The sequence below is a fragment of the Thamnophis elegans genome, chromosome 2 (assembly GCF_009769535.1).
Source record: "Thamnophis elegans isolate rThaEle1 chromosome 2, rThaEle1.pri, whole genome shotgun sequence".
Lineage (NCBI taxonomy): Eukaryota > Metazoa > Chordata > Lepidosauria > Squamata > Colubridae > Thamnophis > Thamnophis elegans.
The window spans coordinates 160,222,993-160,237,517 of NC_045542.1; the positions used below are offsets into that span (position 1 = coordinate 160,222,993).

The 14,525-nt window shown below is 46.1% G+C and overlaps 1 protein-coding gene across 1 annotated transcript in view; it reads right to left on the reverse strand.

The window, feature by feature from the left end:
* Positions 1 to 437: 437 nt before the first annotated feature.
* Positions 438 to 14,525, reverse strand: part of LOC116504521 (alpha-2-macroglobulin-like) — a 79,635-nt gene continuing 65,547 nt past the window's right edge. The window contains exons 30-36 of the mRNA XM_032211564.1: positions 10,662 to 10,880; positions 7,329 to 7,456; positions 4,879 to 4,969; positions 3,968 to 4,036; positions 2,583 to 2,682; positions 2,395 to 2,436; positions 438 to 754 (exon numbers count right to left, since the gene is read on the reverse strand). Of these exons, the coding sequence (XP_032067455.1) occupies positions 735 to 754; positions 2,395 to 2,436; positions 2,583 to 2,682; positions 3,968 to 4,036; positions 4,879 to 4,969; positions 7,329 to 7,456; positions 10,662 to 10,880 (669 nt within the window). The 3' untranslated portion in view covers positions 438 to 734. The remainder of the gene's footprint in view (positions 755 to 2,394; positions 2,437 to 2,582; positions 2,683 to 3,967; positions 4,037 to 4,878; positions 4,970 to 7,328; positions 7,457 to 10,661; positions 10,881 to 14,525) is intronic.

Consider the following 14,525-nt stretch of genomic DNA (forward strand, 5'->3'; position numbering starts at 1 on the left):
TGGTTTGCTGCCAAGGACCTGTCTGTTAATTAAATGGCGTAACTTATCTTTGGCTCAGAGTGTGCTTTGGTGTGGAACGAGAGGGGTCAGAACAGGTTTAGATCGTTGCTAAGCAATCGGAGTAGGTTGCTTACAGGTTCTTGGGTAGCCTGCAAAGTGGAGGAAAACTATCCAAGGTGATCTCCTTTCTGGGACCCTTGAGCTTGGTCTACCATCTCCTCCACTTTTGCCCAATCAGGACTCCCAGAGTTTTGGGTTTGGATAGGTAAGGATCATCCATTGGAACAAAACAGATTTTACAAACCAATCAAATCAGGTTGAACAATCTCCTCCAGTCTTGGGACTGTTGGAGATGTTGCATTTTCGCCCTTAATATATCCCCAGCGAGCCTGTTTCTATTGGGGAAACTCAAGTTAGAGATGGATTTGAATCACAGCTGATGGATTCCAAACATTTATTTATTTGTTTGTTTCATTCTTTCCACCATCGGAGAAGACAACAGCAAATGCCAGGTGTTTGTTTTTCCAGACCCGAATGGAGAGAAGATGAAGCCAGTGGTGTTTCTCCAATTCCTTGGGGCTCATAAAGTTGTAGATTAAAAGTAAGGCACCCAGAGGGCACCTGATTCTTCTTGGGTCTTTGGCTGGCTGTGTTCTGCTTCCGCTTTCTCATCAGGGTGGGCAGGAAAGCAGCAGTGGGATTGACTGGGAGGTGGTGGAGGGCGATTTGGTTCTTCACTTATTCCCGACATTCGCTGTGGGAGAGAAACGGCCATCAAACTATCAATAAGCCAAGCATTCAAGCAAAGATGGAGAAATTTCCTGACAGTTAGAACAATTAATCAGTGGGACAACTTGGCTCCAGACGTTGTGAATGCCCCAACACTGGAAGTCTTTAAGAAGATGTTGGATAGCCATTTGTCTGAAACGGTATAAGATTTGCTGCCTAGGCAGGGGGTTGGACTAGAAGATCTCCAAAGTCCCTTCCAACTCTGCTATGGTATTATTGTATTAAATACATTTGGGTGTTGGGTCTACTTCTCCAAGCCAAACATGCTTTTTCTTTTAGGATGATTTATCATTTAAGGTGAACGTCACATCCTTCTTGCTGGACCAGTTAAACAGAAATCGGATGGGACTAGGTATAATTAAAAAGTGTCCTCTCGAAATAGATCGGACAAAAACTGTCATGCTCACCTAGCATGCAAAAGAAATTGAAGTCCAACACATTTGAACACCAGCTGGTTGTTAATAATTGCAGAAAGGAGCTGAGCTAGCCTTTTCCCCTTCTAATTTTCGGGATGATATATTGCACGAGGAACTGATTTAGGTATAGTTCTTGAATAAATTGGAGGCTAGCTTCACATATTAATGTAAATTATGAACAATAACTTCTAAAACTTATAAAGTGATATAAAACTTACATAACTTATAAGAAAGCGTATAACTTATAAACTTTGAGCTATGTTTAAAGCAATCACATTAGAGCTTAGGCTGGGTGAAGTCAACCTCACTTTTGCATACTTCTCTGAACAATGGATTTCATTGCATTTCAAAGATGCCAACCGTCTAAAGCAATGTTTTTCTACCTCAGCAACTTTTAACAAGTGCAGAGTTGTGTTGTCAGGTGAATTCAAGTCAAAGGTGGGTTCCTACCAGTTCGCACCTATTCGGTAGAACCGGTTCGTCAAATCTACCGAACCGGTTAGAAGAGGTTCCACCAGTGGACCCAGAAAGCAGGCCACACCTACAGAAGAGGTTCTAAATTTTGTTGAAACCCACCACTGGTCCTTGGATATGATTATTCTACACTATCATGCTCATATTTATAAAACTCAGTGCCTCTGTGAAAGGTAAGGATGACTACTGCGTTTGTGGTGCAATCAGAACATTGCGTGTGTTGAAGTTGTTTTAACGTAAACCAAAGATGCCTTTTAAAAAACAAGTTTACATCATATTCTTATGCATGCCAGTGCTGTGTGTGAGGTAATTTAAGGTGGTTCTGACAAGTGTCATCGGCATCTCCATATCTGGTCACATGGGTGGCAAGCCACTCCCATCCGGTCACATGGGCAGCAAGCCACTCCCACAAAGGAGGCCACACCCACAGAGTAGGTTGGAACAATTTTTGAAACCCACCACTGATTCAAGTCCACACATCTTAAAAGTTCTGGAGGTTGAGGAGAACTAGAGGAATTCTGGGAGTTGAAGTCCACAAGTTGTAAAGTTACCACGTTTAGAGGCCTCTGGCCTAAACCTCCAAAACAGATTTTGGGAATAATATTCTATTCAAGAGAATAAAAATTGAAATTGGCCATGTTTGGAATTTTCCACTCGTAGGAAAAAAGAGGTTTCGGAAGAGTGTAGTAGAATCCAAAAGGAGGTCATACTGTACCTGTGCTGCAGGGGGCGCTGTATGGAACCACTGCCTCTTCACCTGGAAACACAAAGGAAACTAGGGTTAATACCAATTGCGCTTTCCCCTACATCCCAAAGGGATGTGAGCTGTTCTTTAACCTTCTTTCAAGATTTGGCTTTGGAGTCCTTGTGGGCGGAACCAACAGCCGGGTATTCTGTGCTCACCGTCGTAATAGTCGTACACCTTCACAAAGGCTGGTCTCTGGTTCTGGATCTCAATGTTTCGCTCCACCGTGAAAGAGACATGTTGGGTGGCGTTGGTCAGCTGCAGGAAAGAAGTTCAGATTATCCAAAGTTCAGGTTAAATCAACCTGCAGATTTTCAACGTATTTGCTCTCTTATCCCTTTCCAACATATATACGAACTTAGAGAAGGTATTTGGTGTCCATCAGCGGCTACAGAAGGACCTACGACTACAATTGAGCCCGAGGTTCATGTTGCTACGTGATAAAATTCGCTGTGGGTTTTGCCCCGTTTTACAAGTTTTCTGGCCACCTTTGTTAACAGGAGTTGTTAAACGAGTAACATTTAAGGGAATCTGGCTTCCCCATTTGTGTTGCTTGTCAGAAGGTCGCAAAAAGGGATCACTTGACCCCAGGACACTGCGACAGTCATAAGTAGCAGTGTTCCAATATCTGAGGGGCTGCCACAAAGAAGAGGGAGGCAAACTATTCTCCAAAGCACCCGATGGCAGAAGAGCCGAGGTGGCGCAGTGGTTAGGGTGCAGTACTGCAGGCCCCTTCAGCTGACTGTTATCTGCAGTTCAGCGGTTCTAATCTCACCGGCTCAGGGTTGACTCAGCCTTCCATCCTTCCGAGGTTGGTGAAATGAGGACCCAGACTGTGGGGGTGATATGCTGACTCTGTATACCGCTTAGAGAGGGCTGAAAGCCCTATGAAGCGGTATATAAGTCTAACTGCTATTGCTATTGCTATAAGAAACTAAACAAGGAGAGAATCAACCTAGTACTAAGGAGAAAATTACCTGACAGAACAATTAATCAGTGGAACAGAAGTTGCCTCCAGAAGATGTGAATGCCCCAACACTGGAAGCCTTTAAGAAGATGTTGGATAGCCATTTGTCTGAAACGGTATAGGGTCTCCTGCCTAAGCAGGGGGTTGGACTTGAAAGTCCCTCCCAACTCTATTCCTATTCTATTCTATTCTATTCTATTCTATTCTATTCTATTCTATTCTTCTATTCTACTTCTATTCTGTTATTCTATTCTAAATATGAACCAGTTGCCAAGCCCAGGAATTTTCATCATGTGAACGCAGGGATGCTGGAAGAGTTGTGAGTGTGAGAAACGGTACTAAGCCACTTTTTTTAGTGTCGTCGTGACTTCGAACAGTCCCTAAGCGAACTGTTGTAAGTCAAGGACTACCTGTAATTCCCTTTTCCTTTGTTTTATGACTCTGCCTTCAGGTGGAATATTAGTGTTTTCACGAACCACGGGAAGATTCGGAGGGCAAAACCCCAGCAGATCCCTTCCTTTCTTCATTGGCGTCCCTCTAGCTCACCCGTTCCCTCGCCGTGGCTTCTGCACTCACCTTGTCAAAATACAGCACCACTTCTCTGGGAGTTATATCTACTCGCTTAATCAGAGCCTGCTTTTCCAGCTGCAGAAAACAAAAACAGAGATTTCTTCATTATTAAGGATCAGGGGCACCCATTCACCATCAACCATTGTCAACTGAAACCTTGGAAGGAGAACCTGGCCATGATTTTGGAAGTGCCCTTGACCAGGAGAGAAGACCTTTGGATCGTCAGCAGATTTGCAATTTCAGAAAGTATGCTGCAGTCATTCTCCCAAAAGGGCTGCCATGGAGGGCTGCCATCCTTGCTATGCTCTGCATTGCTGGTTGTCTGCCTATCATAAGCAACGGGTGTGGGAAGAGATCGGCGGAGTGGGATAAAGGGAGGGCTAGCCTGGGGGGGGGGGACACAAAGCCATGAATCGTGCCAGCCCTTCCAAGGCCACACTATGGAATCCAGAACCATCCAGCCCCATGAAGACGGGGACTATTACTCAAATAAATTTGTTAGCACCGAATTGGATACTCGATAATACCCGGGGTGGGAACAAGGAAAAATGATATGCTTGGGCGCGAAAACTCCAGATCCAGCTTTGCCTCTTCTGTAACCACTTAGCTTTAATAAAATACACTTTTGGCTAACCGCAGATCCAAGGGTCTTTCTTTTCTAACTGACCAAGTTGGGATGGTTAACACTGCCATGGGGGGGCACGGCCCATCATAAAACAATAGAGGGCATATTTCCATTCCCCACTCCTTCCTCTCCCCACACAGAGAGAGATTCTATTTCAACATCTCGGCTATAAATCGTGGATGGTGGTTATTGCGGCCAAGTTCCACCCACAGCTAATTCTTTGGTGTGCCTTAGTCAGGAGAGATCAATGATTATTTGAAGAAGGAACCGAATATAAAAACTGTCCAATTACCTCTTTCACAGATGGCCTATTTGGTGCAAATCCAGAGACCATCTTGATATTAAGAATCACCATGTTGGTGGAGGGGCGCTTGCCGACGTAACTGGACAAACGAGAGGGAAAAGAAACAATGTCAGCCCCAGTTAAGGTGGCTGTGAGGTTTTGCATTCCTGTTCTCACAATCACCCAGTGGGTTTCTACCAGGAAGATCCAGTTCTAGTCTCCGATTGGCATGTAAATTTGTTCTTTCTGCTCTTTGAATTTGGTGTTGTCCTGCTGACATTTCATGACCATACTAAGCAATATCATCAGTGCAGAGGGGAGGGAAGTATGTTGGTTGTTTGTGTGTGGAAGTCAGTCCTACCAGTCTTGGGGGAGGGGGGAGTGTGGCTTCCTCTTTGATGTCTCCTTTATCAGGGTATTGTTTCCTCTCTTATTGTTTCTCTGGTGCTGTTCCCTGCTTATCTACATGATAGATGTTGGAAGGTATATGTTCTAGGCTGTTTGCTTCCTAGACTTTGAATTGTATCTTTTAAATGGTATGTAAACAGGATTTATCTCTGTGTGTCTGTTGATGGCTACTTTGTCGGGACCAGCACTGGGCTGTGGCATGCCAGCAACTGGGCCGTGAAAACAAGCGAAGTCGCATCTGCGGGATGCAAACAGCAAATAAAATCCTCCCCACCCCCAATGTAGAAAAGATGTGGAGACTCTAGAAAGAGTGCAGAGAAGAGCAACAAAGATGATAGCAGTGTTCCAATATCTCAGGGGTTGCCACAAAGAAGAGGGAGTCAAACTATTCTCCAAGGCACCTGAGGGTAGAACAAGAAGCAATGGGTGGAAACTAATCAAGGAGAGAAGCAACTTAGAACTGAGGAGAAATTTCCTGACAGAACAATTACTCAGTGGAACAGCTTGTGAAATTGTGAATGCCCCAACACTGGAAGTCTTTAAGAAGGTGTTGGATAGCCATTTGTCTGAAACGGTATAGGGCTTCCTGCCTAGGCAGGAGGTTGGACTAGAAGACCTCCAAGGTCCCTTCCAACTCTGCTGTTGTATTTGTATTTGGTTTATCTATGGGACTGCAAACAAATCACGTTTGTTTTGGATTAGATTAGCAAGTTATATGAACCAAGGCTGCCTGGAGGAGGAGACAGTTCTTCAGATCCAAAGACACCGCCGGGCATCATGGCATCCCTTGAATGGCAGCCAATTCCCCTTCGCCTGTGACCAGGGGTAGGCTTCAAAAATTTCGGCAATAAGTTCTCGGCCCAGTTGCTGGGTGGGCGTGGTCTAGTTGACTCCTGCACTACGGTGGGGTAGGGGGGGTGAAGGGGTGCATTTTAGCCCTCCCAAGACTCTTTCCTTGAGCCTCTGCGAGGATGAAAACTGCCTCTCCCGGGCTCCGAAGGCCTTCTGGAAGGCCCCCCTGAGGCCAGAAATGGGCCCATTTCTGGAACTTCCGCGAGGTGCATTTCCGCCCCTTCCCCTGTCGGCTGTGACCAGGGGGGCATTTGCCCAGGTTCGCCTTGTGCGCCAGTTGCGACCCTACCTGAACCGGGAGGCTCTCACAACAGTCACTCGAGCCCTTGTGACCTCTAGGCTGGAATATTGCAATGTGCTCTACATGGGGCTGCCCTTGAAGAGCATCCGGCGACTTCAGCTAGTCCAGAATGCGGCCGCGCGAGTGATTGTGGGCGCACCGCGGTTCGCCCACATAACACCCATCCTCCGCGAGCTGCGCTGGCTACCTGTTGATCTCCGGGTGCGCTTCAAGGTGCTTCTTACCATCCATAAAGCCCTTCATGGTAGTGGATCTGTGTACTTGAGAGACCGCCTCCTGCCAATTACCTCCCTTCGACCTATTAGATCGCACAGATTGGGCCTCCTCCGAGTTCCATCCGCCAGTCAGTGCCGACTGGCGACTACGCGGAGGAGAGCCTTCTCAGTAGCAGCTCCGACCCTTTGGAACGATCTCCCCATGGAGATTCGTACCCTCACCATCGTCCAGACCTTCTGCACAGCCCTTAAGATCTGGCTATCCCGTCAGGCCTGGGGATAAAGATTTTAATCCGCCCCACCCGAATGTTGAATGAATGTTGTGTTTTATTATTTTATTTCTATTTTTACTCACGTATTGTCTTATGTTTTGTCTTGCACTCCCCCTCCTATGAATTGTAAGCCGCCCTGAGTCCCCTCAGGGAAAAGGGCGGCCTATAAATAATAAATAAAATCTAAAATCTAAAAAATCTAAATTCCCAAGCCTCTGAGCGGGCCTTATACTTATCTGGCATCCAAAACAGGCTACGTGGAGACTCCTGGGAAGGGAGGGGTGGGCGGGGCCAGACAGGGATGAGATTTGGAGGTTCTCCAAACCGGCCATAATGTTAGCTAGGGGTTCTCACTACGGGTTCTCCCGAAGCAGCCCACCCCTGACCGCGACCTATTGAAGAGAGAATTACCTGACGTTTATTGCAATGTCGAACTCCTTGTGGGCCTTGACCCCAACACACGTTTCGGGATTTGTGGTGACAGTCAGTGCAAATGGATCCTCTCCGGGGTGTGGGAGCACATTGTACCTCAAGGTAGTCTGAGGAGGGAAAATACGTGTTAATGGGTCATCTTTCTTGGTCAATTAGCCAGTTCAGGCAATGCAGATTTTCCGCTGCTCTCAAGGGAAATCTAGGACACTTTGGCCCACTCATGCGGGGGTGGGGAGCATCGTTTCCTAGATCCACGTAGCTCAGCCTTCTCCGGTCTGAGTCCTTCGGGAGTGGGCGGCATACAAGACCAATAAACTCAAACTCCTGCAGATGCATTGGCCTTCAGCTTCCAATATTTTCAGCCAAGTTTGCCAAAGGCCGACATTTCTGGAGGGTGCGCTCAATGGAAGAGCCACCGTTATTCCTCTCGGGTGCTTTCTTCTTGCAAGGCGGCCAGAGAAGCAGATGTGGGTCCACAGTAGAAGAACCCAATAGAAGAACACAACCTTAGAACATTGACCGACCGAGCTCAGCATTATCGTCCAATCAGCAGCCGCTCTTCAGTATTACCTTCTCATGCCAGAAATGCAAGGACGGAGTCTTGGGCCTTCTTAAATGAAACAAGGCCTAAGCTTTTCTCCTTTCCGTTTCCTTGGTTACCACCCTTCTGCTCTTCGCCGTTCCGCTCTTTCTTTCCTTATAAGGACCACGTTACTTTATGGCTCCTTTTACTCTACATATCTATGGAGATTCTCGGTCATCCAGGTGGTCCCAAAGGTGCTTTTTTAAAAGGCAACTGAACTTTCTTTGGTTTTCCTTGAAGAAGTTTCGCTTCTCATCCAAGAAGCTTCTTCAAGACTGAATGATGGAGGATGGAAGGACTGATACTCCTTGCAGACAGCTGGTCATTTGCACACTTTTCGAGAGCCGTTGAGGCCACCTGGAGGTTTATCTGTGCCCTGAATAGTGCAAATGGCGGGGGGGAACCTTCTTGGAACTGCTGGAAGACCTCTCGGCCCCTCAGAAAGAGTGTTAAAGACCAGATGACTGCAGAGAATATCAATAGCACTAGAAATAGCACTTAGACTTATATACCGCTTTAAAGTGCTTTTACAGCCCTCTCTAAGCGGTTTACAGAGTCAGCCTGTTGCCCCCCAACAATCTGGCTCCTCATTTTACCCACCTCGGAAGGATGGGAGGCTGAGTCAACCTGGAGCCTGGTGAGATTTGAACTGCCAAATTTCAGGCAGCCGGCAGTCAGCAGAAATAGCCTGCAGTACTGCACTCTGACCACTGCACCACCGTGGCTCAATCCTTCCATCTTCCACCATTCAGTCAGAACTGAGGAAGCTCCTTGGATGAGAAACGAAACGCCTTCAAGGAAAAAAAACTAAGGAAGTCCAGGTGCCTTTTGAAAAAAGCACCTTTGGGACGCTTTCTCTGCCCTTCAAAGTCTAAAGTGGGGAGAGAGTTTCTCTCTCCGGCCAATGGACGTAGCCTCAACTCCATGTCCACCTCACTCAAACAGTTCACGGAGCCTCTTGAAGTAGCAGGGATGGCTTCAGTGGTGGGATTCAGCCAGTTCGCACCTATTCGGCAGAACCGGTTGTTAACTTTCTAATTAATTCAGAAAACCGGTTGTTGGAAGAAATCTCCTTTTGTTTTTTTCCACTTTACAGGGCTAATCCTGTCAGGAAGGCAGGAAGGAAACATTCTGGTGTTGTTTCTAGTCTAATCTTTATTGCCCTGCTTCAGTGGTGGGTTTCAAAAATTTTTGGAACCTCTTCTGTAGGTGTGGCCTGCTTTCCGGGTCCACTGGTGGAACCTCTTCTAACCAGTTTGGTAGATTTGACGAACCGGTTCTACCGAACTGGTGCGAACCAGTAGGAACCCACCTCTGCCCTGCTTACAGAAACTGCCTCTCCGGTTAACCCTTATTACATTGTAACAGCTAAGGCAAAGCACCCATCGACGTGAGTGATGTTGAGTTGGCCACGCCCATATGGTCACATGACCACCAAGCCACACCTACCCAGCTGGTCATTAGGGCACAGAACTGGTTGTTAAATTATTTGAATCCCACCACTGGATGGCTTCCTACATTTTGAAGGGAGGGATGATCATCTCAGAGTAGGAGACCTACTCATTGGCTATAAACCGGGATCCTCTTTGGAAGCTCTCGTCCAGGTTCCTCCACCTTCTGCTCTAAGCCAGGTGTTTAGAAGAGGGAGCCAAATCTTCTCAGTAGTGGAGCGTGTGTCTAAATCCCTCCCCGGAGAGGCCCACCCAATGCCAAACCTGTTCTCTTTTTCACAGACAGCAAAAGGCCTTTTTAACAAAAACAAAATCCCCATTCTTTTTCCCAATGCCCTTTCCAATGCCCAATTCATAAATGTGTATTTTGTGCAGAGGTGGTGGTGCGATGGTTAGAGTGCAGTACTGCAGGCTCCTTCTGCTGATCACCAGCTGCCTGCAATTTGGCAGTTCAAATCTCACCAGGCTCAAGGTTGACTCAGCTTTCCATCCTTCCGAGGTGGGTAAAATGAGGACCCAAATTGTTGGGGGGGGGGCAATAGGCTGATTCTGTAAAATTGCTTAGAGGGGTCTGTGAAGTGGCATATACGTCTAAGTGCTATCGCTATTGATATTCCATTTGATGAGCAGTATTGCAGGCTAATTCTGCTGACTGTCAGGAGTTCGCTTCTGACAGGCTCAAGGTTGACTCAGCCTTCCATCCTTCCGAGGTGGGTAAAATGAGGACCCAAATTGTTGTGGGAGGGGGGCAATATGCTGACTCTGTAAAATTGCTTAGAGGGGTCTGTGAAGTGGCATATAAGTCTAAGTGCTATTGCTATTGCTATTCCATTTGATGAGCAGTATTGCAGGCTAATTCTGCTGACTGTCAGGAGTTCGCTTCTGACAGGCTCAAGGTTGACGCAGCCTTCCATCCTTCTGAGGTGGGTAAAATGAGGTCCCAGATTGTTGGGGGAGCAATATGCTGACTGTAAACCTCCCAGAGAGTGTTTATAAAGTACTGTGGGGGTGGTATGTAAGTCTACTGTAAGTGTTATTGGTTTGTATTTCCCCCTTCCCCACTTGTTTGTTAGCCGCCCTGAGTCCCTCAGGAATAAGGCGGCATACAAGTATAATAATAAACGAAGTATAATAATAATAAACATTCTCTTTTGTTCCCATGAAGAAGTCTGGAAGCCTTGCTCATAGCCAGCATATTTAAAATATATTAAATCGACCCACAACGGTAATTGCCTGCATCCTGCCAATTCCTCTCCCATGGTTCCCTGGGAGCCTCACCTGCACATAGACGCAACTTTCTCCAGTCACAACTGCGGTATACTCCCCAGGCACGGTGGGCAGGGCCTGGCACTGAAGCAGAAGCCTGTTGGCGTTGTCCACATGGAATTCCTTCACGCTGTTCTCACCCAACTTCAAGGCCACTTTCGTGCCTGCTGTGTTCTTGGAGAAAGTCATACCCGCAAACAAGGAGAGGGCCTGGAGGGCCACCACTGTGTCCTGCAAGGAGAGATTGAGGTGAAGGTGGATGTATCACCCCCCAAGAACACAAATACGACACCCGGGTCCCCAAATCATTCTTAGGCAATGTTAGATAGGAAGACAGAAGAGGATTTCAAAGTTTTATGCATAGGAAGAGTCAGTGGTGGGATCTAGCAGGTTCGCACCTATTCGGGAGAACCGGTTCTTAACTTTCTAAGCCGTTCGGAGAACCTGTTGTTGGAAGAAATCTCATTTTGAGATTTACAGCTAATCCTGTAAAGAAGGCAGGAAGGAGACAGTCTGGTGTTGTTTCTAGCCTAATCTTTATTACCCTGCTTACAGAAACTGCCTCTCCAGTTAACCCTTGTTACATTGTAACAGCTAAGGCGAAGCGCCCATTGACCTGAGTGATGTTGAGTTGGCCACGCCCACCCAGTCACATGACCACTGATCCCCCGCCTACCCAGCTGGTCATCAGGGCAGAGAACCGGTTGTTAAATTATTTGAATCCCACCACTGGGAAGAGTCCATGAGAGGATGAGAGAGGAATAACAGAGCTAGAAGGGACCTTGGAGGTCTTCTAATCCAATCACCTGCTCAAAAAAGAGACCCTATACCGGTTCAGACAAATGGCAGTCCAGTCTCTTTTTAAAAGCCTCCAGTAATTGTCGCACTGGTTAATTGTTATGACTGTCAGGAAATTTCTCCTTAATTCTTTCCCCCCGCAATTTTTTCAATTTTATTTTAGTACAAACAATCCATCTTCCATGAAACAGTATGTTGTCAGGGTACAAATGTTTGTGCAACAACTGTTAAAATTTATCCTCATATTCATTATTGAATCTATTCTTAGCTTAATCAAAACACATTAACTATCAGATATTTTACATCCTCTTCTTACTTCGCTTAACTCTTAGTTTCTATATTTTACTCATCTACTTTTATATCTACTTTTTGTATTTATTCTCTAACCGATAAAATGTTTCCCATAGCGCATAATAACCAGTTTGTTCTTTCTCTTCAATTGCCAGTGTTAATCTATTCATTTCTGCACATTCTAATATTTTCCATATCATTATTTCTCCTTAATTAAATTTCTCCTTAATTCTAGGTTGCTTATCTCCTTGCTGAGTTTCCATCCATTTCTTCTTGTCCTGCCTTCTGGTGCTTTGGAGAATATCAATCAATCAGAATAGGGCTGGATGGGACCTTGGAGGTCTTCTAGTCCAACCTCCTGCTCAAGTAGGAGACCCTATACCATTTCTGACGAATGGCAGTCCAATCTCTACTTGAAAGTCTCAAGTGATGAAGCACCCACAACTTCTGAAGGCAACTTGGTTGATTGTTCTCACTGTCAGAAAATTTCTCCTTATTTCTAGGTTGAATCTCTCCTTGATCAGTTTCCATCCATTGTTCCTTGTCTGCCCTTCAGGTGCTTTAGAAAATAGCTAGACCCCCTCCTCTCTGTGGAGCCCCTCAAATATTGGAAGACTGCTATTATGTCTCCCCTGGTCCTTCTCTTCACTAGGCTACTAGACCCAGTTCCTCAACCCAGGCTGGGGTTGGGTTGGGCCTTGGGAAAAGTGTTGTTGTGGAGCCTACTCTACTCTCACAATCTTTTTAAGGCCTAACCAGCTGTGGTGGGCCAGATCCAATCAAGCTTGCCCAGCGACGTATGGGAAATTGAAAAGCGATCTCAATCAGATTCACACAACTTGATCGCTGTCTTGGAAAACACTGGCGATGGTGTTAGCGATACAAGCCGTCCTCGACTTACGGCCACAATCGAGCACCACACTTCTGTTGCTAAGCCAGTCCATTGTTAAGCGAGTTTTGCTACCTTTCTCGCCACCGTTGTTAAGGGAACCATTGCGGTCCTTAAGTTAGCCACACGATTGCAAAGTGCAAATCTGGTTTCCCCATTGAGTTTGCTGATCAGAAGGTCACCAAAAGGGATCATAGGACCCCGGGACACAGCCACCGTCGTAAATGGGAGTCAGTGGCCAAGCAGCTGAATTTGGATGACATGACACATGCAACCATCTTTAAGTGTGAAATATAATCATGTTACTTTTCTTTCCAATGCCGTTGTAACGTTGGTCACTAAGTGAATGGCTGTAAGTCGAGTACAATCTGTATTTAGTCTCCTTTTAAAATATTGCAGGGCCCCTGATGGTAGTGGTTTGTGGCAGGGGTCAGTTGTCCAGCTTCCGAATTTTGCACAAGTGACCATGTGGATGCTACAAGGGTTGTATGAAAAACGGGCATGCCGGGTTTTTTTCCGGCCTGTTGTAACTTCAAATGGTCACTAAGTGAACCATTGCCAGCTGTTGACCTACTCCTCTGCAGTACCACTTATATAGTTAGTCCTTGACTTACAAGAGTTTGTTTAGTGATGAATAGAATAGAATAGAATAGGGTAGGGTAGGGTAGGGTAGAATAGAGTAGGGTAGGGTAGGGTAGAATAGAATAGGGTAAGGTAGGGTAGGGTAGAATAGAATAGGGTAGGGTAAGGTAGAATAGAATAGAGTAGGGTAAGGTAGAATAGAATAGGGTAGGGTAGAATAGAATAGGGTAGGGTAGGGTAGGGTAGAATAGAATAAGGTAAGGTAGGGTAGGGTAGAATAGGGTAGGGTAAGGTAGAATAGAATAGGGTAGGGTAGGGTAGAATAGAATAGGGTAAGGTAGGGTAGGATAGAATAGGGTAGGGTAGGGTAGGGTAAGGTAGAATAGAATAGGGTAGGGTAAGGTAGAATAGAATAGGGTAGGGTAGGGTAGAATAGAATAGGGTAAGGTAGGGTAGGATAGAATAGGGTAGGGTAGGGTAAGGTAGAATAGAATAGGGTAGGGTAAGGTAGAATAGAATAGGGTAGGGTAGAATAGAATAGGGTAGGGTAGGGTAGGGTAGAATAGAATAGGGTAAGGTAGGGTAGGGTAGAATAGGGTAGGGTAGGGTAAGGTAGAATAGAATAGGATAGGGTAGGGTAGAATAGAATAGGGTAGGGTAAGGTAGAATAGAATAGGGTAGGGTAAGGTAGAATAGAATAGGGTAGGGTAGGGTAGAATAGAATAGAATAGGGTAAGGTAGGGTAGGGTAGAATAGGGTAGGGTAGGGTAAGGTAGAATAGAATAGGATAGGGTAGGGTAGGGTAGAATAGAATAGGGTAGAATAGAATAGAATCAACAGAGTTGGAAGGGACCTTGGAGGTCTTCTAGTCCAACCCCCTGCTTAGGCAGGAAACCCTACAACCACTTCAGACAAATGGTTGTCCAATCTCTTCTTAAAAACTTCCAGTGTTGGAGCATTCACAACTTCTGCAGGAAAGTTGTTCCACTGATTAATTGTTCTAACTGACAATAAATTTCTCCTTAGTTCTAGGTGGCTTCTCTCCTTGATTAATTTCCATCCATTGTTTCTTGCCCGGCCCTCTGGTGCTTTGGAGAATAGCTTGTGACTGTTCAAAGTTACAACGGCGCTGAAAAACCGCAACCTACGACCATTTGTCAGACTTCATGACCGATGCAGCGTCCTTAAGGTCACGCGATTTACCTTCAGATGTTTGACCGCCGACTCGCATTTATGACAGAGGCAACGTCCCTGAATCGCGCGATTGCCCCTTATGTGACCTCCTGACAAGCCAAGTCAGTGGGGTGGGAAGCAAA